The 25,792-nt window shown below is 42.9% G+C and overlaps 2 protein-coding genes across 5 annotated transcripts in view; one reads left to right on the forward strand and one right to left on the reverse strand.

The window, feature by feature from the left end:
- PDK3 (pyruvate dehydrogenase kinase 3) overlaps window positions 1–2,689 on the forward strand; it is a 49,723-nt gene extending 47,034 nt beyond the window's left edge. Inside the window, exons 10-11 of the mRNA XM_056505607.1 lie at window positions 458–571; window positions 1,554–2,689. Of these exons, the coding sequence (XP_056361582.1) occupies window positions 458–571; window positions 1,554–1,697 (258 nt within the window). The 3' untranslated portion in view covers window positions 1,698–2,689. The remainder of the gene's footprint in view (window positions 1–457; window positions 572–1,553) is intronic.
- A 2,935-nt stretch (window positions 2,690–5,624) lies between these two features.
- Window positions 5,625–25,792, reverse strand: part of PCYT1B (phosphate cytidylyltransferase 1B, choline) — a 37,564-nt gene continuing 17,396 nt past the window's right edge. The window contains exons 4-8 of one of the 4 annotated variants that reach the window (XM_056505620.1): window positions 25,620–25,771; window positions 24,654–24,732; window positions 21,703–21,845; window positions 19,379–19,567; window positions 5,625–14,346 (exon numbers count right to left, since the gene is read on the reverse strand). In XM_056505620.1, coding sequence (XP_056361595.1) covers window positions 14,140–14,346; window positions 19,379–19,567; window positions 21,703–21,845; window positions 24,654–24,732; window positions 25,620–25,771 — 770 coding nt within the window. In that variant the 3' untranslated portion in view covers window positions 5,625–14,139. Of the gene's footprint in view, window positions 14,347–14,392; window positions 16,362–19,378; window positions 19,568–21,702; window positions 21,846–24,653; window positions 24,733–25,619; window positions 25,772–25,792 lie in introns of those variants that run through there. The other 3 variants (XM_056505639.1, XM_056505629.1, XM_056505649.1) reach the window with 3 other exon arrangements.

Consider the following 25,792-nt stretch of genomic DNA (forward strand, 5'->3'; position numbering starts at 1 on the left):
TGAGTGTGGAGACATTTGAGATAATAATCACAGACTTGGGGGAGAAAAAATATGCTGTCAAAACTCTGATTTTTACCAACGAAAGAATGGAATACTGTAGCAATGGTGATCACAGTGAGGAAGCTGTGTAGAGCATTGGTTTGCTTTGCTGGTTGCAGGCAGCAGGTATGGTATGCTGCACCTACCTGCCTCTGAGAAAATGCAAATGGGCAAGGGAGTTCTAGCAAAGGACTCAGCCCTTTTTGTACTAAAAACTAATGCACAGGGAAAAAAGGAGCTTGCTCAAAAGGCTGAATATGAACACAGAGTATAAGCTGAGAAATAAAGGAAAGCTTCAAAAATAATTTGATACAAATCTAATATTTACGTATCCTCTCTTTTGTAAATTAATGCAGAGATCTGTTGCACTTTTTAATCTTTTCATCATGTTTTTCCTTTTTTTCTCTTGTTTTTACAGGCTGGGTTTGGCTATGGATTGCCAATTTCTCGTCTGTATGCAAGGTACTTTCAAGGTGACCTTAAACTCTACTCAATGGAAGGTGTGGGTTCAGATGCTGTTATTTATTTGAAGGTATGAATTTCATCCTTTTATAAACTAGTAATGCAGTGCAGGTTGTTTGTAGCAGGTTCTTTTCTCTCTTCAGCTTGTTTTCAAATTTATTTTTGCTATACATATATGTTAATTTGGCACTAATACTAGTTCGTTTGCTTTGTTTTTTTTTTTTCAGTACCTGTGTTGGATTGTTGCATTTTATTAATCTGTCATAAGTGGTGAATCTTCCAAGAACTGTGATAAGATAGTTTTGGTTAATGCTTTTTCATTCTAAGTTTTGGCCGCAATAGAAATGAGAAGACTGTTGGCTGACTCCTGACTTGTAAATATGTTCTATTCTATGCAATTCTTGATGCAACAGACTGCATTGATCCTGTTGTCATTTTTTGGGAGAGCCCAGGCTATTCAGGAGCTAAAGGTTGACACTGCTTGAATTCCAGCAGAGAGTTGAAAAGAACAGAGTGTATAGCTCATGCAGGTTGTTGGCTTTGCACTTTCCTGTGCCTTGCTATATATAGCAAGTGAGTTGTGGACTCCTCTGCCTCTGATGGGTTTCACCCTCTGCATGTGTGTGTGGAGGAAAATGGTCTGGCCTTTCTCAGAGGACAAAGGTGGCCCAGGGCACTAAACTGGGTCAGCCCCCACAGGTTAGTGTGCTGGCAGAGCCCAACTGCCTTGGGGAGGGGAAGTGTTGGAATAGCTGTCAGCTCTATGTCAGTGACAAATCTCACTAAAATGTTTCTGACCAAAAATCTTTTTCTTGCTGTGTAGACACCATTCCCTGGAAAGAAGGGAAATATTTTTCAATGCTATTATTTTGTTTTAACTTTGAGTATAGCTAGAGCTACTAGTCACAGCTCAAGAGTTTTCAAAGTAGCGTGACACTGGGATAACTGCAACATATGGTGGGTACAGAAGTTGTAACTGTAGAACTCCCCAGAGAATCACCTTGCTCTTGTATCTTCAGGGATACCTAACCATTGCTTTTGTTTTTCCATAGGCCCTTTCAAGTGAATCATTTGAAAGACTTCCTGTATTTAATAAGTCAGCATGGCGGCACTACAAGACCACACCTGAAGCAGATGACTGGAGCAATCCTAGCAGTGAACCAAGGGATGCTTCTAAATATAAAGCTAATCGATAATTTGCCACCTTTTGTCTCTGTTGGAGATGACCTCTGCATTCAGTATAAAGTCTCTGCTTTGTTCCAAAATCCTTCAAACCACAGTAGCTAATTACTTCCAAACAAAGACCTAATCAGGGCATTGAAAAATACTAAGAACAAAGTGATGGTTGGGACTTAAAGGAAGGCACTGAGCATGTTTGGTATGTGAATCCTGTGTACTTCACCAGAATATGCTTGGTTGCTTCAGTCATGCATTGACAAAAGGGCTGGCACTGTGATTGCACTTAGGAACACAAAGTTGTAACAAAAAGATACTATTTGAAGTGGCCAATTCTTATTCCAACCTAAGGATTGATAAGATGTGCAGAATCCCTTTAAGTGGTGAATAGTATCTTGCACAGCAATATGGTGTAAGAGAAAAATTCTAACGTAGTTATGTGTGTGCTTCATGCAGCATTTTGTATTGCACAGTGTCACCCCTAAGAGAAAATCCCTTTGAGCTCTTCAGATCTTATCTCTAGTGAGTTTATAAATGCATAGTTCTAACAAGGGTTGTGCAGCTTTAAACTGATGCTTTGTCCAAATTCCCAAATCCATTTGTCATGTGCATACAAAAGTTGTGTTGTTATAAGACGGTAGGATTTCCACTTCTTGGTATGCACCTTAATGATTTTCTTAACACAGAAATGCATTTCTATGCATTTTTCCTTGTTTTGAGGAAAGCTCCTAAGTAGTTAGATCATCTCTCCTTAAAAAATTCTGTCAGTACAGGGGCAGGGGGTAATTCAATTTCCTATTTGCCTGTCATTTTAGGGGAATTGGGGAGGGGAGAGAAATGCTAAGAGGCCAGACAGCCAGTCATACAAATGAATTTGCCTTAAGAGTGTTGGTTGATTGAAACCTGATTAGTTTAAAACCTGTAAATAGTTTGCAAAGTTATTTATACATTCAATGTCTGACTACAGTCTGGTTATCTGAATTTGTAGTGTATATAAAGATGTTGTTCACCAGCTTTTGGAATGTGTCATTGGTCTAAGTACATGAAACTGGAAACACAGTAGAAATGGGAGGGACAAAATGTGGCCAGTACCTGGTTTAAGTTAAAAAATATCGAAGACGAAAAAAATCCAAGTATTTTCCCCTTAAATTTATCGTAGGGTCATTGCTGACTGTTGGAAAACTGTTCTTCACAAAGTCTTTGCCAAATGCTCTTTCTGATACTACGGCCTTTCAGAAAAACCTGTGAAATTTAGACATTCTGGTGATACATTAGCTGTGGCAATAAAGTAGATGAGTTGTAAGCAGCTCTAATGCACCCTCAATTTCTCTTAGGTGTTTTGATATTTTTTGGAAAGATAATAGAGATTTTAGCACGGAAAAATGAAACTTGTTTACTAAAATTGTGGGGGAACTGTCCCTTTTGTCCTCCCAGTATTTATTTTTATAAAGAACTGATTTATTAGGGAAATGCTGAGAAATTCCTAAGTATTTTAAAAAAAGAAAAATAATCTTAGTTTGACTTAGCAATAGTACTTTGCACTTCATAGCACATTTCATTGAAGGATTAAAAAGTGCTTTGAGCAATAAACTCCATAGAGCCCCATTTCTGAGGAGTCGGAAGTTCTTGCCTTGCCTGTTGCAGTGAGTTCCTGAACTTGTGTGAGCAGTGGAGAGCTCACAGGGCTCGAGGTCCTGTGGGTGTTCCCACGCACAGGGACTGGGGTCAGGCCCGTGGCAGTACTGGGTCCTTGTCCCCATGGGCTGCTGCCCTTCCCTGCGGATCAGATGGCAGCAGGGCAGCTGCTGAAGGCTCTCCCTGCTGGTCAGCTGGGCAGTGCTGCCCTCAGAGCCCCCTCTGCCAGCAGGCAGGAAGAGGAGGGGGCTGATGGGACCCTCCTGTTCCCAGACAGGACTCGTTTGGCCCTGGCCAGAGGATCTTGGCAGGGCACGGTGAGGGTGTGACGTGTGGCCTCCAGAGCAGCAGCTTCCCAGCGCTGCAGGCACTGCTGCAGAGAAGGCAGGTTGCTGTTCAAGCAATACAGCCGTGCTGCTGGGGTGAAACCAGGGAAATGGTTTGACTGAAACACTGGTTGCAAGTCGTATATACTAAAATTTAGTCATTTATCTTCTGCCTCCATCTGTAACTTTGTACTGTAAAACAATTTTTAAAATGATTTCAAGTTGTGTGTGTTTATAGTAATTGCAGAGAAGAGTTTGCATAAAGATAGAAATTTGTGATGAAACAAATATTTCCTCAGTTGCATGTGATCAGTTTTTTATAGAACATCACCCAAAACATTCCAAGGTAGTAGTTGCATAAGAAACTTGAGTTTCAGCTTTTGTTAGAAATAGTATTTTGGAGTAGTAAATCCTGACCTGGCACTTGTTTTTGGCTGTCTCTTCATACATGACAAGGAGAAGGAACAGAAAGCAAAGGAAGGATGCTGATATATTGGACTTGTTTTCATGAAGTAAATGTAGGCCATGGGAGCCATGGGATGTAAACCATGGAAGCTGTGAACAAAAGCTGAAGATACTGTGGAGAATGTTATGGTGGATTAGAGATTTCACTTCTTGATCCACAAAAACAACTGACTGACTTTCAGGACTGAAGTGCTCCAGTACTTGAAAACTGAATTCCCCTGAAATGACACCCATTTTCCAAGAACCCTGAGCTTATACAAACACCTCACAGCACCAGGGTGGAGCACAAGGAATTAATTTTCTTTCCATTCCCCAGGGTCTTTATGAGGGCATTGCAATGAATACGAGAGAGAGGCAACTTTTCTTCTCTCCAACCTTGTCCAGGCAGCCTGTGCTTTAGTGGCAATCCCAGGTGTGCCATCCACTGTTCTCCACTCATTGTCCTTAATGCCATGTTTCTACATAGGGCTGTTAGTCTGAAAACTGTTTTAGGAAGCAGCAGCAGCAGACCTTCAATTAGGAGAGGGTTTTTCAATGGCTTTGCCTGAAAAATGACCATGGGTGGGTTTTTAGTATGGTTGGTTTAACTACAGATACTGATTTTTTTCAGTTACTTCTACCTTTGATTGGAATCTCTTATAACTATGTTTTAATATCTTGGGGCTGTTAATTCCAAACTTTCTGATGATACAAAAGTATATTTCCTTTTTATGAATTTTGGAGTTATGGCCTGCTGATGTCATTGCAACCTGCTTGTCTTGACTTACAGGACACAGAAATACAAAAAAAAGTGTTTTCAGTGAAAATATTCCTTACCTGATGTGTTTCGTGATTAACAAACTGAACAAGAGATGTTTGCTCCTTGATTCTTCCGGAGAATTTACAAACAACTTCTGTATGTCATAGTGTAACAAATAGTTTACGTTTTGTCCATTGTGCATTTTTCTGGTGTATGTGTCTTGAATGTAATTTTATTAATCCCCTGCCTAGTTTAATATTAATAGATATAGAAGTTTCTCCAAATGATGTACATATTTGTGCTCCTTGCTTTTCTGGGCTTTGTTTTGAAGCAACAAGAGGTCTTTCAGAGTCTGCATTTGATGAGAGATATTCAGAAGATACCAAAATGCTTCTTTTGCAGCTCAGGTGCAGTCTTTGCCTGTGTGATTGACTGTGATGACCTAGGAGAGCACAGAGAAAGTTTTTGTCCTGCTGCAGTCGGTGCTACCTCTTGGGAAGTGCTTAAAGCAGATCCATTGGCACATGCTTAAATAATACGGATATTAATTGTAGTGTTCTTGGAAAACTCTGGCTACTTTTTGGCTATGAAAGGCTACATTTACTGCTGCAATTGGGTAGCATTTTTTTCTTTGTCCTCAGCAGCATTTGCTTTGAAACAGCTGTTTCCTTTCTCCAAGAAGTGAGCAAGAGTGATCTTTAGTGCAATCTCCTGTTCACATTCACCCAGACATAGTATTTAAGGTGATATCTTGACATTGTTGATATGAAAGAGGTTTCCTCCCTCCTCACCTTATTAATAGGTACCTCTAGATCCTTATGTGTGAGGTGCTGCAAAAGTGGTCAAGATTCATGAAAATTATTGTGTAGAAAACAGCCTAAATGTTTAGTGTTAGTATTTATCTTGAGGATAACCATGCCCATTGTAGTGTTCCCTTTCCTTGTTTGTTTCTAGGTTGCCATGGTTTCTGGTAGCTCTTTCTTACTTCTTCCTGGCATACACCCCTGTCTATGGATTAACATATGTAAATGTGGTTTTGCTACACATTTAGTTAAGAGAATATGATGGCACATGACAGAGCAATGTGTTACTGACTTCAGAGGTTAAGTTTGTTCACAAATGGGAAATGTAGCTGTAAACTGTGTAGTGAGTTCAGGGCTGGGTCTTGCAAATACTTGCACAAGTCAACAGTGTATGAGAGGAATGCCACTTAAATGAATCTGTTCTCAGGATCAGAACTCAGGTTGTTGATATTAATTTGAAACAATGAAGATTTGTGTAATTGAAGTGGCTTTCTAATTAAAAATAAATAAGAAAAATTAAAGTTCATGTGCTTTAATTGCAGTATTATGTTGCCTTAAAAGTTCTCAGAATCAGCACAGAGAACTTGTTTGCTTCTTAAATCTGGAGGGGTTTTCATTTAGTACTAGAAGGATTGATGAGTGTATGATAATTCTGATGTTGTATTTCTGGTGTTAATTGCTTTATTGAATTTTTCCTTCAAATTGAATACTGCCAAGAGGTGTTGGACACAGTCCTTTGAAATCCATGCCCTCTGTAGATGCCATCAGGCAGAGGCAGTTTCCAGGCGATGCCCTCGATGCTCTGGGCACTGCAGCAGGGATTGTCCTCAGGGACCTGCAGGCTGGCTCATCTCACAGGGATGTGCTGACCCTGCACTGGGGTGTCATGAGTTTGTCATGTGGGTGGAAGTGAAGTCCCTTTGTTCCAAGGTCAGGTATGGGACAGCTCTTCCTGGTGAGCTGCTTTGTGTTGCACTTGGCATCCACGAGGGAAAGTGGTCTCATGGTGCCTTTTCTCTGAGCTGGCATCATTTGAATCTCCTAAACTGTAATGGAGGAGTGAGAAGGTAATTTTTCATGAGATTACTTGGTGATATTTTAAATTTATTTTTGAATCTTCTGTAACTTGTTTTGTTTCTAGTACATTGCCTGTGTATTTGACTTGTGTATACTCTTTTTCAGTGGTTGACAAATAAAATTACTTAAAAAAATACACATTGACAGTTTTAAGGAACTAGTTGGTTTCACACAATATGGAGCTCAGTTTGTGATTTGGTAGTCCAAGGTCAATTTCTCTCGTGCCTACAGAGAGGCACCCTCAAAGAGGTGCATTTGGGAGCTCAAGAGGAATTTTAGTCTATGAGCAGCTTTTAGGTTTGGGTTTTTTTTCTGGTCTATAAACCTCCCAAAAGCTAATTCTCAGATTATTCCTGAAAGCCAAAATAGCTGTTAGATACGTAACACCCGAGACTTCTACCTTGAAACTTCTTCAGCATTCCACAAAGTTTTATGTACATTTGTAAGTTATTCAAGAAAATGAAAAAACCCAAAGTTTTTTACCAAGCAATTCCAGAGCAGGAAAATGCTTGGGGACCCATCTTACTTGGCTCGTTAGCTTTCTTATTAAGTAATAAATGAGGCTCCAGATGGCCAGAATGTTGCTAGAACTGAGATAATTTTCTTTCAGATGAAAAATTTATTTTAAAACTTCAGCTGAGAAGAAATCTGTGTTGTACTTTCTCACTGCTTACCATTTGCTATGACGGGGTATTCACAGGAGCTGAGTAGTTAATTAAGTGGCTCAAAATTGCAAAATTTGTCAGCATGTACTGCATATTTGACAGTTGTTGCCTGTAGGAGATAAAGCAAACAGTTGCAGCAGCAGTATAATGAAGATTTATGGCTTTAGGACACAGGCATATGTGGGAGAACAATTTGTAATAAGGGATCAGCTTCTTGTTATACAATTCATGCCTTTTGTAGATGGCTGTAGACTTAATACTTCAGTTTGTTGCTTTCAGTGGAAAGAAGTCTTGCAGTAGGCAGTTTGTAAATGAAGTGAGACATATAAAGCATGTCAGCCATACTTGATAGGAAAAAATAAGTTTTCTTTAATGTCAGATCAGTTTATATTCATGATCTAACTCAGAGGCTGTTTTTACTTTAAGCTTTTGTACCATCTTCTCTGGGAGCTACATGGAGTGTAGTAAATAATGCCTGCTGTGTGTTGTCTAAGAGCAGCAGCCATTTCAAAATTGTGTCATAGCAATCCCAAAGTCCTTTTCCATAATAGTGACTTGCTTAATTTTTACATTTCTTTGGCCCAAGCTACTCCCTCCATGTGTCTTCTAGTCCAAAGGCAGCAGGCACATCACTGTGCTTCTACCAGTGTGCAGCTGGAGCCAGCATTTGAACATTGTAAAACAATTTTCTGGTTTGATCTGCCACTGTGGATTCTTTTCCTGAAATTAATAAGTGTGCAGGTACCTGCAATACAAGATTTAAAAGATCATTTGCAGAATAAATCTTCAGTTCTGCCTGTTTTCAAGGTCACATGACTTTCAGTATTTGGAAGGTTTCAGAGGAGTTTCATCAATGTGCTTGTGGTTGTGGAAGCTGATATTGCATGTTGTGCCATGAGAGGTGTCCTGGCAGTCTCAGGCTTGTGGGTGTGCGTGGCTGTCCCTGAGCACCTTCCTTGGCTGATCCAGTTGGCTCTTCACCCTTTGGTTAATGAATCTCTTTGTAGACATGGAATGCTCGATATGGGGTCCTTGGGATGGTGGAGATCCAACACTTGAGGTGTGGTCATGTTTGCACTGAGGTAAAGGAACCTGGCTCTGTGTGTGTGCCAGGTGTGAGTCACGGCTGTGTGGTAGTTTCTGTCTCTTGTTGCACTAAGTCTCCCCCCAGGGAAACAATTCTTCCTTCTTGGTTTTCAGTCTCTTCTGGTCAGTGTGATGCAGCACTTGAAAACTACCTGTGTAAAACTGCTGGGTCCTGCACGTTACAATGGACAAGGCTTCAGTTACAAACTACTTCACAAATGGCCATTTGTGATGGTGAAGAGACTGGAGTTATGCTTTGTTCTGGTCTTTTGAAATACTTTTTGTCTTGCTGTTCTGTATTGTCTATGTCCAATACGTAATGACTCTCAACTTTTGGGTTCTTGGTAAACAGTTGGGTAAAACATGCAAGAGAGAACTTGGGTAGTTTTCTCTGTGTGCAGCTTGATTCAGGTCAGAATGGCTGGAGTCAATTCTGCTGATGGCGTCATACCACCACCACTCATTGCATAATGGCTGGGTTTTAATTAGCTCCTGTGTGGCTTAGCTCTACATTTTTAATGACAAATTGATTTGACTTTGCAAGGTGCAAGTTTAAAGCTGTCAGAATAGAGGTACTTGACCTCATAGCATTGTATTTTCTCCAGTTTCTTTAAAAGATAGACTGTGAGCTTCATATTCTCTTGGTGGCAGTGATACAGGTTTGTGTTGTGGGGTCATTTGAAGAAAAGGTTCTTTTGAGGAGGAAAAAGGAAAATAAAACAAGCCACCCAAGATTTGTGATGCTGTTTGAATTATATTTAATTTGGAACCAGCTATTTGGGGGGCATTTTGATAGTTCTTACACAGGATATGGCATTATGCAGTTTTGTTTGCATGTGAACAATATGAATATTTAAAATGTTAGGTTGGTTCTTTTCTGGAATAAATGCACTCATTTGTGAGAGGCCTTTTAGATAACCAAGGGGGGATGAGTGGAATAAATAAAAATTTCCCTTGAGGGATAATTTCCCATTTTGTTTTGGCATTTGGCTTTTAATGAAATACCACAGAAGTGCAAGATCAGGACACTGGTAAAAATGAAGCTCATTAACTTTCAAACTGATGATATAAACTATCTTAAGTATGGCCAAGTAGCAAAGTAACTGGATCCCTACTGGTTAATATGTTAGTTTTGAAATTAAAAAGCTGGAGCCCAGTATGGTGTGTAGAACATTAAAATAACACCCCCTGTTGGTAATCAGAGCTGGTGACTTGCAAAGAGCAGGTTTTTGTAATCTGCTCTTACTGAGCAGATGATGCCTTTGCAGTTCACGGTCACTTTATTTTATGGAAAACCAGTGTTTATAGGTAAATATTATTAGAGGGTCACAGGAATACAGTAAAAAAAACGTACCACAAAATGTGCTGGAGAGGACATAATTTATTCTATCAAAGTTGTTTCTAGAATTTTAAATATATGTGAGACTTGATGTGCACATTCAGCCTGGTTGGTGCCACCAGGGAGGATCTTCCCTTTGAGTGTTCCTGCTGTCACGTGCTTAGGCACAGGAGTAATTGCTTTGAGATAATGGAACATTTTTGTCTTGATTAATCCTGTTAAACATTTAAAAAATAAATTGTATTTCTGTGAAAGGCAGAACTGCCTCACCTGGCTCAGAACTTGCAGTTCTCCATTCCTTGTTGAAGCAGGGATTGATGCTGTTGGAGAGAGTATCTAAAAGGGGATGGAGATACCAGGTGTGAAAGAACTGTTTGAACTGGTCATGAATAACTGCTGGAGCAAGGGAGTTCAGGTCTCATATTTGAGGAACTGGTTGTGACATGGGAGCCTTCTGCATTCTGCAGGGAGATCTGGCAAATGCACTTGTCCCAGGAAGCACCTCAGGTTTTGCTGGAGTCTTAGTCCCACATTCCCCAGTTAGCGCTGTGGAAGTGCATGTCCAAAGGCTTTCAGTTATTTTTATTTCAGTCTATATCTGCCACCTCTTCCCTTAGGCTGAGCCATGAGGCCATGGCTTTGATTGCCATTTGGATTAGAAATGTTAATGCTGCCCTTCCTTATACCAGGAAAGGGCCTTCCCTTTGGAAAGAAAAGGGCAGAAAATACCTGTGTGCGTGTGCTTGCAGGACACACATTGTGTACAGGTAACCTTGTGTTATCTGTGAGCATTTTGGTGTGGACTCTGCTATTAAATGGTTTCTCTCCTATGCTCAATGACTTTGAAATTTGCTTATTCTGTAATTAAAAATATCTTGGCTAGGAAGTCCTGAGCCTCCAATTGCTGTTTTAACTTCTCCGTGCCTGAGGCAGGTCTTTTGAATAAATAATCTTTAGAGCTGCTGCGGGTACTGACTTCTTACAGAAAGGACAGATGGGAAAGAGCAAAGCAGAAATTTCATACACCAGACTGACTTGGTTCAAGGAAGAGTCAAGTCCAAAAGCCAGTGTCAGGATTTGTCCCTGTGGCTCATGTTTGTCTTGTGGCTCATGTTTTCCATCTGACACAGCCAGCATCTTGGCACCCACAAGGGCAACTCAGTTGATGCTGGGGATGGTTTTCAGCAGAGGAACCAGAATGGCTGCAAAAGCACTGTTTCTTTCTTCCACTTTGAAGTAGGAATTAAAATAGTGGCTCCTGATTCCATTGTGCCAGGACAGGGAAAAGAAGTTATCAGACTTGCTAATGTCTAATGCTGCACCTTTCCAGCTGGACCAGCACTTCCCCACCTTCACCCACATTTTTCTGGCTGCAAGGTAAAAGCAAGGACAGGTGATCCTGTTTGTGCAGAGAGCAGCAGAACTCAAGCAGCAGCATTTTGGGCATATTGGCAGATCTGCTTTCATGGCTTTGTGGGGGTGTAAAGCCCTGGGCTACCAAGGATGGGGATGACAGGCACTGTACCATTAGTGGGGTTTCCTCTGCAGCTTGTGTTCATGTGTCCAAAGAAGCTGTAAAATGAAAGGGAAAGGCAGCTGTGTCTGTCATACACTTTATTGTTCATGTGGAGCTTGGCTGATAAATAGGACTAAATTAAAGCAACACTTGTGAAAAGGAAAACCCAACCATGACTCAGAAGTGCAAAATCGCCTTCCACGTGTCCAGACACTATGAGGTTCTGGTTTGCTGGAGACAGCACATGAATGTACCAGCAAGGCAAAGGCTTCAGCTTAGTGATATCCTACATGCAAACAAGACACCTGGTACAGAATATGGCTTTGTTGCTGGGTAGTCACCTGTGACCCTGAGAAACAGCTTCTGTTAAGAACAGGTCACTGGTGAGTTTTTCTCTAGTTCCCATTTACAAGTCGTGGTGCTGTCTCACTCAAACCACTGAGCAAGGGCTGCTGAACAGTAACTGCTAGGGAAGTAAGATGAACAAAAAACAAGTAAAAGCCAAGAACAACAAATCCTTGCCCACCTCCAATGCATTTGGACATGGCTCGTCTGTCAACAGCACCAGTAGAAGCAGGCAGTTCCTGTGGTGGAGAAGTGGTTTGTGATGGGAAGACTTAAGACTTGCAAAGGATCAGAAAAACTAGCAAGTGCATCCCAGGTATGAAATTACAGTAACACATTGCCTAAGGCTGAGAAAGGTCTTAATTGCATCGTTCCATTGGGCGCACAGCTGGCAGCAGCTGAAGTAGCTGTGCCTGTCCCTTTGCACATTCCACCCTATTTCCTGCTCACCTGTTTTTGCAGCTCTGTGAAGGAACTAGCTCGACTCCAGAAGACAAAGTGCACGAGATGCTGCATACTTGGTCTTGTGGTAGTTTGAGAAATGTCTGGCAAAATGTTCCCAAAGTAAAATTGGTTGCCTCATAGTGGAGGAGGGATGAAAGCTGTAGGGAGTGAGCATAGTGTGGAGCTAATTTGGTGGCTGCTACCAAGGTCTGTAATTTACTTGCCCATGAGAGTATCTGGAAAGGCGTCTACCTACCAACCAGGTCACCCAGTGAGGTAAGGACAGCAGCTGGGGCGGTGCTGCTGCCAGCAAGCACAACCACCCCACATGCTTGGGCATCTTGGTGCCTCGGTTTTTTCCCAAGAGTGACGTGGAGCCCTCCCTCCCCCAGCATTTCCTGTGTTGTCTGTGCAGGGAACCAGCAAGTGCTGACCGGTGCTGCCCGCAGCAGCTGGTGTGTCCTGGTGGGTTTGCAGTTCCAGGCAGCAGTGGCACAGGAGTGATTCTATGGCTGCAGCCCCGTTCCTGTGGGACAGGGGCAGTGGCAGCCTTTACCTGCTGGCCTGGCACCAAAGCTGCTGCTGAGCTGGAGAGCCTCAGACGTGCCTGGGTGCTGAGGCAGCTGTGCCAAGGCAAGCCTGGGAGCCAAATGGCATCAGTGGCACAGCCCCACCAGAGCACTGGGGGTTCCTGCAGCTGTGGGGCAGAGCAGCCCCAGGGCTCAGGAATCCTGCCAGCTCCTGCAGCTACTGAGGGACTGAGGTGCCAACTGAGGGACTGAACATGGGACCTGATGTCAGGTAGGACTAGCTCTGCCAACTAGGAAGATCAGCATTGAGGGGAGAGCTGTGCTACCCTCTGTGTTTCTGCTTGGGGCTGTAAAGGTGTCATTGATGGAGGAAAAAAAAAATAGTTGTACCTAATCCTGTTCAAAAAGTTTCCTTTGTTTTTTTTCCATTTTTTTCCTCCATATTAGTGTAGAGGAATAGCCTTGGGATCCTCTGCAGGGGCAGTGTGTCTGTGAACACACCTTGTTTAGAGTTTGATGAGAAGTTTGTTTAACTGGCTGAATATCATGTGACAACAGCACTATTTGTTTGTCATTTTCTGATACATAGTTGGGAGCAGCAGGTTTTCCTAGGAGGCCATGTCCCAAGGTCTTGGGATATTTTTATATTTCACCAGTAAAAGCCATTAGCATCTTCAAATTCGCTTATTTCCTACACCACCACATTCCAGCTAGGGCTGTCTTTTCATTTACTTTCTTGCCTTCAAAGTGCAAAGCCAGGGAGCAAACCAGAAGTGATTACGCAGCTGTTCAGGCACTAGGAACATGGACAGTGATTTGATAAAGCAAAAAGCCCGACTCTTTAGACACACCCCACAGAGAGGCTTGGTCAACAAGCAGCACTGAATATGTTAAATAGATTTCCACCAACTTGCCTGGAGAGCTCTTCATTTCAGTGCATGATTTGGGCTCTGGGGCAGATGTTATTCAAAAGGAAAAAAACCCCAATTTTGTTCCCTATTTCTCAACGTATTTGCTGCAGCAATGCCATTCCTTCACGTGCCAGAAGAGCTCAAGGTCAGCAGGGTACACTGCATCTTCTCTCTCAGCAGGCTGCAGCCAGCACTTTCCTGTGTGCTGGGTCCGGATCAGGAGCCAGCTGGGCTCCTCCTTCCAGCCTCCCTCGGTGCAGAGCTCCCACAAGCCTGGCCTGGAGCAGCAGCTGGAAAGCAGCAAGGCAGGAGCAGGAACTTGCACATGGGTGTGTTTTTCTGTCAGTCCCTGGGGCTGTGCCTGGCAAGTGCTGCTGGCTGGGACTCCAGCACCTTGAGAGAGTGGGGATGGGATAAGCTCTTCCTGAGATCTCCCCTGCTGTGCTCCAGTTCATTTTTGACATCTCCCAGAGCACGATCCCTGCTGTCAGAGAAACCCCTGGTGTTCCTCATGCTTCTCCCCATCCAGTGGTTGAGTTTATATCTTGTTCTTCTGTCTCATGGTTAAAAAAATATATATTTTATTTTTCATCCTCGTCTCCCTCGCTCATGCTGCTGAGGGAGGCAGAGGCAGCTTTTGGAGAAGAGGGAGGGGAGGTCTTATTGATGACCCAGGGTGGAGATGGAGAACGGGACGGAGAGCGGCCTCGTGTAGGACTGCTGTTTGGGCTCTGCCGGGGAGAAAAAGCCTGGAGCATTCGGCCGCTTCGTTCCTGGAACATCTGCTTCTGCAAAAGCAAAGTGAAAAGATGCTCTTTGAGTAGTGCACAGAGGGGAAGGCTGTGGGCAGGCAGGGGTTGCACTGTGCCTCTCACTGGGGAGTGAGCAGAGCCAGAGCCCTGGAGCATGGCTGGTTTGCCTCTGCTGTGCTCATGATAACCTGGTCCTTGCATGCACATTTTTACCTCAGCTGGGCCCCCCCAGTGTGAGAACACTGTGTGTACTGGCCCGAGCTACACATGGGGGACTCCCTTTGTGGATTTTGTATGTGTTGGTCATGCTCTTGCCTCCAAAGGTCAGTTTTCTGCCTGAACACCCAACATTCCTAGTTCCCACAGCCTTTTCCTTCTAGAATGTTGGGATGGACCACCCCTTTCCTCCTGAGCTTCCTGACTTTCCCAGCCTTTATTCCTCTGTCCCTTTCCAAGGGAGACAGCCCGATGCCTGCCAAATACTGGCAGCCACTTCCCCAACTCCCTGGAGCAGGCACAACCCAAACTCATAAACTGAGGGTGGGAATGTCAGAATTTGGATGTCTGTTGCAAAGAGAAAACACTTGCAGGCTCTATGTTCTGCTTGGAGCTTTATTGTCACTTTTGCTTTGTAAAGCTGAGTGGAGGCCTGCCAGAGCTAGTGGGGTGGAAGAAACAACTCTGCAGTCAAGCAATCTGCTCCACTAAGGCACGTGCCTCTACTGGTTAGCAGCAATGTGGCCTTGCGTCACGCTGGGTTATGGAAGACGTGGTATGTGCTGTGCAGCTGCTGCAGGCTTCACGTGGAAAAACCCAAATCCGAGTGCCCTGCTGCTCCTCCTGGGGGTGGGGACCAAGAAGCCTCAACCTTGGCTGAAGAACTGGGAGTCGAGTCACAGGCGATGCTTGGCTGAAAGGAAGATCCAGCCCCGACAAAGTTAAGTTACCACTCAGGCCTGAGAGGAAAATACTTGTGCAGAATGTATGGGTTTGCCGTTTTGGGCAACTGCAGGCTTGATCTCAGCTGAGTTTTCATCTTGTTCCTATTCCCCTTCTCTCTGCAGTGACTCTGCTCTGTGCTGACACAGTATCTGGCTGTCCATCTTGCTCTTTCTCCTCCTCTTTGAAACTCAGTATTCCCTGCCAGCAAAGAGGCAGATGTTGGTTTCCCTCTCGAGTTTCTGGGTGCTTGCTAAATCCCAGGGCTTAAAAATCAAACTTAAAAATTAGATGTTCCTCTGTGAGCTCCCTCTCCTCATTTACATCTTTACCACATTAGCCTTTATTGACTTAGTTTTAGAGCCTGGATGTCGCTGCAGTGCAGAATGGCAGAACAGTTCCTGCCTGGAGCTACACTTACCAAGGCTCTCGTGCATAAAACCCCATGGTGTGTAACCTACCCCTGCACTACTGCTAGGTCCAAATTAATCAAGACTTCCTAAAATCTCAATAGTTAGCAGATGGTGGTTGCTCCTGATAAATGGTGCCAGGAAGCATTCAGATGGGGGAGGATTTCTGCAGCTGAGAGCTGCAGGGATGTCAGCAGGGCTGGCAAAGCCCCAGACCTGTTTGGAGTTCAGTGGTAGGGGTGAAAAATTTCTCTTCAGATCACAGAAAGGTGAGGTTCTGTTGGCTTGTTTCACCCTCTCACTGAAGATAATTCCCAACAAAAAACCCATGGATGATATGAAATATCTTTTTCCTGGCCAATCAAAATACTTGGACTTCTGTCACTTCAACCAACTCAGTGGCACAGTGGTGCTTCATGGTGGTGTGGCAGCAGTGCTGGAGGACATCCAAGTGCCCCACCCTGGCTTGGCCTGCACCATCCCGTGTGGCAGGGAGTACTCAACTGTGCCTCAGTCACAGAGGCCAGGGATGGCAAGGGGAATCCCACCTTCCTGCGAAGTCCTTCAGTCAGGCTGTAGGACACCTGCTTCCCAGGCCTTCAGTGAAGAGTTTGTTGCTTGAACAAACTGATGCACTCACACCTCCAGCGTTGCCTCCTGCATTAGTGCTGGAACCACCAGGCTGCTAGCTGTAACACAGCTCTGCAGGAGGAGGAGGTGGTGTCACTCACCAGCCTCAGAACACCTCCTGCTCTCCAGCTGTGCCCTAGCAGGGTCAGTAGGCCATGCCCTTTGCAGGCAAGGAGCTACTTGGGCCATTGGGTGCTGAAGAAGTAGAACAGGTGTTAATGGCTTCCTTGGAGTGTGGGAGAGTTAGACAAGGCTGGAGGCACTGTGGTCCTTTACCAGAGGTAGGGAAATAATTTCAAAGCCTTGATTCAAGCAAGCTCAGGTACATCCAACCAGTTTAGGGTTAGTTTTTGGCAATTTCACTACTGGGAAAAAGCATTTTGCCTGTTTCTGAATTTTACTGCCTGTATGTTGATACCCCTTTGCTTCACAAACAAGGGCTGGGTGGGTACTAGAGAAGGCTTCTGCTTTTGAGTTGCAGATTGTTCCAAGGCCATTTTAGGTCCAGGCTGCAGACAGGTGGTATGGCCTAAACACCAGCCCCAGGTTCCAGTTGCAACCTGTCCTATCTGAACCCCTGCTGATGTCTGATTCAGCTGTTTGGAAGGCAATCTTCCTCAAGTGCCCCTTTGTGCTGAGCAGGGGGAAGCCAGCTCCTTGAAGGGACACCTCATCTGAAGGGACATTTCTGAGAGGGACTGGCACAAAAACCCTGCCCTGTGAGCTGTGCTTTCTCTCCACTGACCTCAGTTGTAGGTGGCTGTTTGTAAATGTCTGAGAGGAGCTGGAATGGACACGTGCACCCTGGAGTGGTGTCTCTGCCATAAGATCCTGTGTGCCAGGCTGTGTGGTGGTCCTGTCTCACATCACAGGAAAGTTTCATACCACACTAATCATTGTTTCTGACCTCTCTGTGACTCTTACAGAAAACGTACACACAGGGGATTGCACAGGTGGGCAAAATTGCCAATGAGTTACAGACATCTAGACAGTTGAAAACTGACATTTGGACCTCTTTCACAAATAGACATTTTTTGTGGGTTACATGGCACTTACTTTTAGAAAATTGATGCTAGCATAAAGTATATTATAATAATTATTTGTGAAATAATAATAGCATATTAATGGCATGCAAATTACTGATCTAGGAATCCAGCATGCCCATAATGATTCCTGTACTTTTAATGTCAACATTAAAAGCAACTTCTAACTAACAGTGATAAGGCAAATTAACATTAATAACAGTTTTGACACTAATACTAAGTTATCATTATTTTAAAAGTCTTTCCTCTTGCCAAGGCTCAAACTGATTCTAAAAAAGCTACACCACCTCTCAGCTTGCTGTCACTGATGCTTTTCTGACAACACTGAAGAGATTTCACTCCTCTTGTTCTTAGCAAAGGTCCCTGTGATTGCACCAGACTTCCTACTCTGTGGTCAAACAATAAGAGTTTCTAGATTTTAAAAGCCCTTTGCAGAGCACCTTTTCCTTAATTCAATTTGGTAAAATGTTTTATCAGCAAAGTTTTTTAAAAATGCCATTAGCATGCAATGTTGAGTGGACAGAGCCAGGAAATAGGATCAGTGCTTTTGAATTCTTTTCCTCTCTCAGCTAAACTCATCTCACCTCCTGTGGATTTCACATGCTCCGTTAGCTTTAGTTATTCAGCATGTATGGCCAAAGAACCATCCCAAAAGGGGAACACACACCAAGCTTTATGGCCACAGAGGAAGCTTCATGTGGATGTGGACAATGCAGGTAGACCTGGGCATTTCATCAGAAGAGTTACTTTCTTGTCCCTCTCCCAGGAACATGACAGTGTCAATGAACAAACTGCTAAATAAAAAGCTCATGTTAATGTGGCTGGGGCCTGTGTTCTTCAGTGATCACTGCCTTTGTATGTATAGAAGTAGCTGTAAGATGACACAGTCTCTGTTCTGAAGCCTTCACAGCCTAATTTTAGGTTTTTCTCAACTGAGTGGTAATCAACACAGCAAGTGAGTGCAAAGATGAGAACTCCAGTAAGGCAGGCACTGCATGACTTGGTAGCACTGAGTTGTGAAACAGCACTGATGGGAGCTATTTAATTCACAGAAGCTCTGTGACTCTTCCTACGTGTTTGCTTACAAACAAAATATCTGCTGAGCTCCTTCCAACAGAAGGTGCCTTTTTCATTCAGTGTTTGCAACCAGAGCAGTGTGTCTGAGATGGTGCCTGCACTGGAAGGTCTGGGTTTTCATCCCAACACAGATAAATTCCACATTCAATTTAAGCTTTGTTACTGGTTTCAATGCAGCCAAGCAAAGTCATACAAGCAAACAGCTTCTTGAGGTTTGGCATGCTATCAGAACTGACAAATGAGGACCAAGACTTTTTGGGCTCTGAAGTATCACCAACTCACCACTCAGTGCATGAGTTTGGTTTGAGCAGGTTTCTCTCCAGAAATATGCTGTTGTAGATTCTGAACTGCCTTTCTAAGGCACTTGAGGACCTTCACTTGAGGTGAAGCCAATTGTGAAGCTAGCACATACCAAGTAGAACTTTTCAAGTGCTTTAATCCCACCTGAGCCTTCCCTGCTGTCAGTTAGATGAGCCTGAACTTGACACGTAAAATAATTTCTTGGAACTTTGTATCAGTAGTTTTTGAAGCTAAAAAATTATAATCTTCTACTGCTGAATACAGAGCATGAAGAAAACTACTGAAAACCTTTTCAATGGTCCTGTTTTTCCTCACTACCTCCAGTGTATATCCCTGATGTCTGAGTGGTTGCATTTAATGCTAACGGGGCCAATGGGCTGTATTGGCCTGTTTGCTCACGTGGTGCTGTAATGCAGCTCTGCTGCATGCAGTATTATGTTCAGCATCACATCTTCACAAAATACAGATATTATGCCAAACAAGCAACTGCCAGAAGCACTAAATCCTTCTGCTGCAGTATTGGTATGCATTAATGGCTTCAGCAGCCAGGTTTGCCATTACCCTACTGTGCTGGTTTTCAAGACAAAGTCTACAGCAAAAGTATCTGCTCTTGACCTGTGTTAGAAGAAACAAAAGCACTCAGACTTCCTGGGATGGCAGAATACCTACCCAAGCTCCATCAGGTCCAAACAGCTCTAAAAAGTTGCCAATAAATTCCCTGGACTTTTCTTCCCATTTCTGAATGAGGTCATGGCTCTTCTCTTCCACCTTGTAAACAAATTCTTTTGACTTTTCCTCCACATTCTTGACCTTTTCTTTCATTTTGTCCACTTGGTTTTGAAAGCGATATTTCTTCTCCTGTTTTGAAAGTGTGGTCAAAGATTAATAAAAAAACTTGGAAATAATTAGCCCCAAATAGAAAAAAAAATTGCATTAATGCATCCTAATACATATGGCCTTGGTTAGCTATTCCCACATTATTTTTATAAATGCAAGTTTAACATTTGTGGAATGAAGTGCAGAAGGTACGTATTGAAAAGACTTCTCGTGTGATTACTGTGTTTAATCCACTACATGAATCTTTCTATTTTCAAACTGAATGCACTTTGAAATTGATGTGAATCTTGTGAAGAATAGGAGTTGAGAAACTAACAGCTCAAATTTAATAGCAGGCAAATGGCAAATTTCCCTATGTTTCCTAGCAAATGCTGCTGACTCGCCAGCCTGGATATCAACTTGTACCAAAATGTCTTTGGGTGGATTTCTGCAGAGCAGAAGGAGAATTCTCATCAATTCTGAGCCTGGCTAATACAGGAGCCTCTGGCTGCAATATAGATGTGTGTAGGCCAGTGGCTTGTGGCCAGCAAATTTCACTCCTAATTGCTAAGTCACACAGAAAAAGAGAGAGAGAGAAGATAATATTAGGGAGCTCCTGGGAAAAGCTTCTGAAATACTTCAGGATTAAAGGGCTTTTCTCTTGAAATGCTTGTGTGCTCCACAAATTTTTGGTACAAGGAAATAAGCAAGGTTGTCCTCCTGAAGATGTGGTAGTCTGCATAGAAGCACAGATCACTACTGGCTTTTCATTTTCTGTTAACTCCATGTAATGGGCACTTGAATTGACTTTAAAAACAAGCACTGAAGTGAGGTTTATTCTAGCTCACAAATCAGTAGAAGAACTCTTTGCAAGCCACGAGCACAAATGAAATCCCCAAGGTCCAAAGAAACCCAACTCCCTCTGTACCTAAAGGGTGATCAGCCCTTTATTGAGGAAAGCAGTGCTCTTCTACAAACAATACCAGTGCTCTTGAAAATCTTGGGGATTTAATTTTGAGACAAACAGCCTCTGGTGCAAATCAGTATTTCTGCATTTAAATTACAGTATGCTTAACAATCACATGTCAGGAGGTTCTTCAGGAGACATCAGTGTCTGAGATGGGGGAAAGCATAACTTCTACAACGGTGTATTAACCTCACAGCTGCTAAAGGATAAATTTGAGAATCTCCAAAGCATCCAGCATGCCTTATTTTAATGGATATTTGCAATAGCAGATGGAGAACTTACAAGCAACAATTTTTAAAGGTGTAGAAGACTTCAAAAAAAAGCACAGTGAAATAAATATTTATGCCCTGTGATCTGGGGTTTATCTGCTAGACTTCAAAATAAGAAAAACTAATGGAATGACACAATTCAGTCCTTCACAAAGGGGCTTCCAAGCTCCAGGGAGGGAGTTGAGGAGTCCTGCTGTGAGCATCTCAGTCACAACAGGGATTTCAGTTAAGTGGGTTATCTTGAGGTTTTAAGTCTTGAGACAAAAAATGAAGGAAGGTAAAGTATAATTACCACCTCATTGGAGGGGCAAATCTGTATGGGGAAGATTAATAATCTGAGCCATCCTTTCACGTGGCTCTCTTGCCATTTTGACTTCTGAGCTTTACAGCAGCATCATTTATGTACCAGCTTCCTAGCATACTTCCTTGTCTTTTGAAAACCATTGTAGCTTTCCCTAGTAATCTCACTGCTCTACAATTAGCTTTCTTGGATTTTTTTTTTTTTTTTTTTTTTTTTTTTTTTTTTTTTTTTTTTTTTGGTTGGTTTTCTAATCCTATCACATTGTAGAGAAAATTTGGATCTCAAAATCCATGCTCTCTGGGCTGGCTTCTTGGAACAGGAATATAGAAAGAAATCGTGTGTTGGGTGAATGGTTAAGCAGCCTCTGGTGGGAGGGTGGGCTCCTTCCTAGTGTGTCATTGTCACCTACAGCTCAAGGAGGAACAGGGAGCAGCAGCTTTGTTAACGGCGTAAGATGAAAGCAAAGCTGCTAATCAACAGAAGTAATTAAAACTACTCTCAGCTTACCAGTTTCTTTTAAATTAAGTTCTTTCCAGCTATTTTAAAAGCAGCAGGAGGAAGATACAATTTCTTAACCTCTACTTTACATTCAGGATGCTAGGAGAGTGCTAGAGGAGTGAATGTGGATGAGTGTACTCACATTGATAAAACTGACATTCAGCTCTTTGGCGGTGTATCCCCGCTGCAGGTTGCGCCGGGCGTACACGTCGTAGTCCCGGACGATCCGCGTGATGATATCCGATGTGGAGATACCTTCGGTTCTCTGCGTAGGTACAAACATTCCTGAGCAAAGTGGGAAAAGAAAGCCTACTGATAAAGCTTGGCAGGACCAGGCACTGCAGCAGATAGCTGAGGATGAACACAAAAATACCTGACAAAGGTTACAGCCTTGCAGTTCTGCCTTATTGCTAGTTCTCTCCTGTTGTTTCTGTGTGAGTTTTGGGAAGGCAAGGGTGCTATACTACTTGTTTTTTTCTCAAGTCTTTAGAAAGACTAAAAATTGCCCTCTCTACAATGTCAGCTGTGATGTGGAAATTATTAGACTGGCAGGGGCTCCTGAGCCAGGAAGGCCAAGCATCACAGCTGTGGCCAATTCACTGAGCAGTTCTTTCCATAAGCACGGCCCTTATTTTATGTCATATAAAGGAGCAGGGAGGTTTGCTACTCTCCTTCATTTCCACTCCTGTGCTGCACCATCTGACAGGCTCGTTCTGCTGAGTAGAACAGGCCAGCCTTTGGCCTTGAAAAAAGCCAGGAAAAAGATGCATTACCATAACAGGAAAACACCCTGGAGGTGCTAGTGGTTTGTAACAGGAAGATGAAGTGTAACGGTAGTGTTTCATGTCCATCCAGCCATGCCAGTGTCTACATAACCATCCTCCCTGCTCTGACAAATCAGCCCCCAAGAAAACTGGCCATTTATCAATACTGCTTTTACTTTCCTCAATACAGTTGAAATATATGTTGCTTTCTAACTGCTCCTCACTAAGGCAGGAGCACCTACTCTTAATGCAATTCACAAATGCAATAGTAGCAGAGTGCAGGCACGTATTTTAGTAGTTATTTAGGGCTACAAAAAATTACTACCCTCTCTTATATGGAATTGCAACATGAAGCTGTTGATGAACAAGACAGAGAAAACTGGAGATGGTTTGGGAAAAGAAAGTAGTACTTTGTCTTAAAACAGTGTTATAGTTCCTGGCAAATTAATCCCCACACGTCCACTTAGAGTAAGCAGGCATTGGTACCTAATTTTACAGGGCTGGAAAAAAACTCAGAAAAGGAATCAAGAGGCTTAGCAGCCTTTTGTGACTAAATGCTATGTGATATTTTTTCCTTCTGATCTCTAATTAATACTCTGCTAAAAAATAGATTATTTTTATCACGAGCATACGTTTCCCTGATCTCTGCTTTTCAGGCTTGCAGCAGTCACTCAGGAAACTATTTTTGGAAGCAGTGAAACCCACTTTGAGCCAGAAACCTTTATAGATAGGATTTACAAGAATACATGGACAAAATCCAAACCCCACCTTTGGTAGGCTGAAAGTAGAACTGTAGGTGGACGTTACCCTTAGTCACTGACTTTGCTTTCTTCTGCTTCATCTGTTGGACTGATCCATGCTTTCCAAGCTAATTGTTCACAGATGTGCACAGTTCTCGTCAGTGCAATGTTATCCAGCTCACTGCTGCCCATATGCCCTCCCATCCACTGGAGAGAGCGGGGAATTGGGAGCCCGTGGGAATCTACCCAATGAACTCCTCAGTTCCCATCCACTTTTCTGCTCTCCAACAACCTGATGTGGGAAAATGGGAGTACTGGAACTACCTTGTAGTGACAGACACAATGGACTACAAGCCCCTGAAGCTGCAAGTCTCTTCTGCAAAGTTTGAGTTTCTCACTGGGTTGTGTGTGCACCATGCCTGTGCTCAATGACAACAGAGAAAGGTGTGATGGATTTGGGCACTCACACCAAGCCTGGTAATGATCCAGTGACACCAAGAGCTCCTGTCATGTTGTCCTGTGCACTCAACACCTTGCAGAATAAAAGCAAAATAGCTGCCTGTCCAGCAGGTGTGCAGTATGTCCCTTGGTGACTCATTCTTACCAGAGGGGCCTTTTTTCACTGCCTACAAGCTGGAGTTTGCTCTGAAACTATAGAACGGTCAATCCCAAAGGAGGGTTGTGAGTCTGATACCACAGGGAGGTTCACAAGTGGAAAAAGATCAAGAACTGCTGCTATAAAAAGCTTATTCCTTCAGCTCAGGTCAATACCCGGTCTATAGATGTCATTGTATAGTTTGAGAAGGTCACTTTGCATGGCGTATTACCATCAGGCAGATTGCTCTGGAATTTTCAAGCCTCCAGTATACATGTTTATGCAGAACAGAGAGGCTGGATTTGCCAGGGTTCGAAGCAGCATCTCCGGGGAGCAGCAGCAGGAAGATATGATTTGTTCCTCCTCCTTGCACTGTTCACTGTGTTAGGATAGCTACCACTGGCAAACAGTGGCTTAACATTATCTCCTCAAACTTGATTCATCTTCCTTGAACTGAAGAGACACAAACTCCTAATGAGTTCAGCATCCTCATGTTCAGTGTAATATGGTAGTCAACCAAACTGCTAAACAATCATGGCAAACTAATTACTCTAACACTGATTTAAACCCTCTGCCAGTATAATGAAAAGAAAATTGCCTGTGCTTGCCCATATTCAGGACTGGGATGTGTCAAGGAGGTGTCAGTTTGTGGTTATCAAAAACTGACTAAATTTGGCTGGGCTGCTGTGGGAACTAAACTCATTTTGATCCATTCAAAAGTCTTAGTCAAGCACTATAAGATTCTTTTAAAAACACACATGGGACTATTTTGTGCTAGATCTGAATGGTTTCCTTGGGGTTATGGCAGAAATTCAGCCAAGGATGTCCTTCAAGGTTTTCTTTCTGCTCAAGTCAGCAGTACCTACCACTAAGGTGTAAGACAATGTGGCATTATCTCTACTGCTTCTCTCCCAGCAGTTGTGGTCAAAAGGCAGTACAAGAATTTGAGCTGAGGCTGAAAAGGAAGGTACTAAAAATGTAAAGTTACCCTTACCTGCCTCCTTTATGTGTTTGTATACGTCATCCGATCCAGCGGAAGAGTATGGGATGTCATCGTGGGCTACAAAGTCAATCTGCCAGTGAACAGAAGAATCACATCCTACCATCACCAAATTTTGGTTCACTGGGGGACTGTTATGGAAAGTTACCTCTTTTCTTGACTTCAGCTAACTTGCTTTTGACATTCTCATTCTAAAGCCACAACCTAGTGTATTGTACTAGATTTGGGCCTGCAACTGCTGTGTTGTATGATCAAATATGAAAAAATAGAAATTTTCTCTCCAAAAGCACTGCCACTACCATATCAGTCTGACTGGCTCAGTGTGATATGCAGTACAAAACCTAAGACACAGGCTCCTGCTTTTATTCATACTGCAAAAGCAAATGGTGAAGCCTTGGCTTTCAAAACCATGGAGGCAGGATAATTGATTTTGGGTCCTTAGGGCTGTGCATATATACAAATATACCTAGTACTGTCATGCTGTCATTTTGTTACCCAGTGATGTAGACATTAAAATACACCCTACTTAATTATGCTTTTATTAGGATTCATATGTGCTGCAAGGCAATCAATAGCATGTAAAACACCCCATCCTGCCTTTTAGAGGGCACATGGCATTTTTTACATATTGCCATTAATGGGAAACACACCTTTAATTCAGGACTTAAGTCACTAGGTGACAACTTTCCTGGTTTACCATCTTCTTTTCTGAATTTTTCCAGTGTTATTTTACCCTTCAAAAGTCTCAGCAGAGAAATCATCTCAGCATACTAAGAAAAAAAGGCAAAACAAATACAACATTTTCTGACAGAGATGGAGGCAAGGAATGCTATGTATCTAATTTCAGTAACTGGAATTAACTGAATTAAATAATTTGCTTCATGTAATAGAATTTCAGACTTGCTCATTCTCAACTGTCTGTCTACAAAAGGGAAAGGAGAGAGAAGGGGAGAAATGTACCTTATGTTTTTCAAGGAACTCAGGTGTCAGTGTCCAGGGTGCATCTCTGATGACCTCATCCACATAACGACAGTGTCTGAGGGCTTCATATCGCTCAGTTTCATTCATCACAGTGAAGCCTTTGAATTTATGAGTTAAATCATCACTGCAAACTAAAACATAAAAGTATGAGC

This window comes from Oenanthe melanoleuca, chromosome 1 (genome assembly GCF_029582105.1).
Source record: "Oenanthe melanoleuca isolate GR-GAL-2019-014 chromosome 1, OMel1.0, whole genome shotgun sequence".
Lineage (NCBI taxonomy): Eukaryota > Metazoa > Chordata > Aves > Passeriformes > Muscicapidae > Oenanthe > Oenanthe melanoleuca.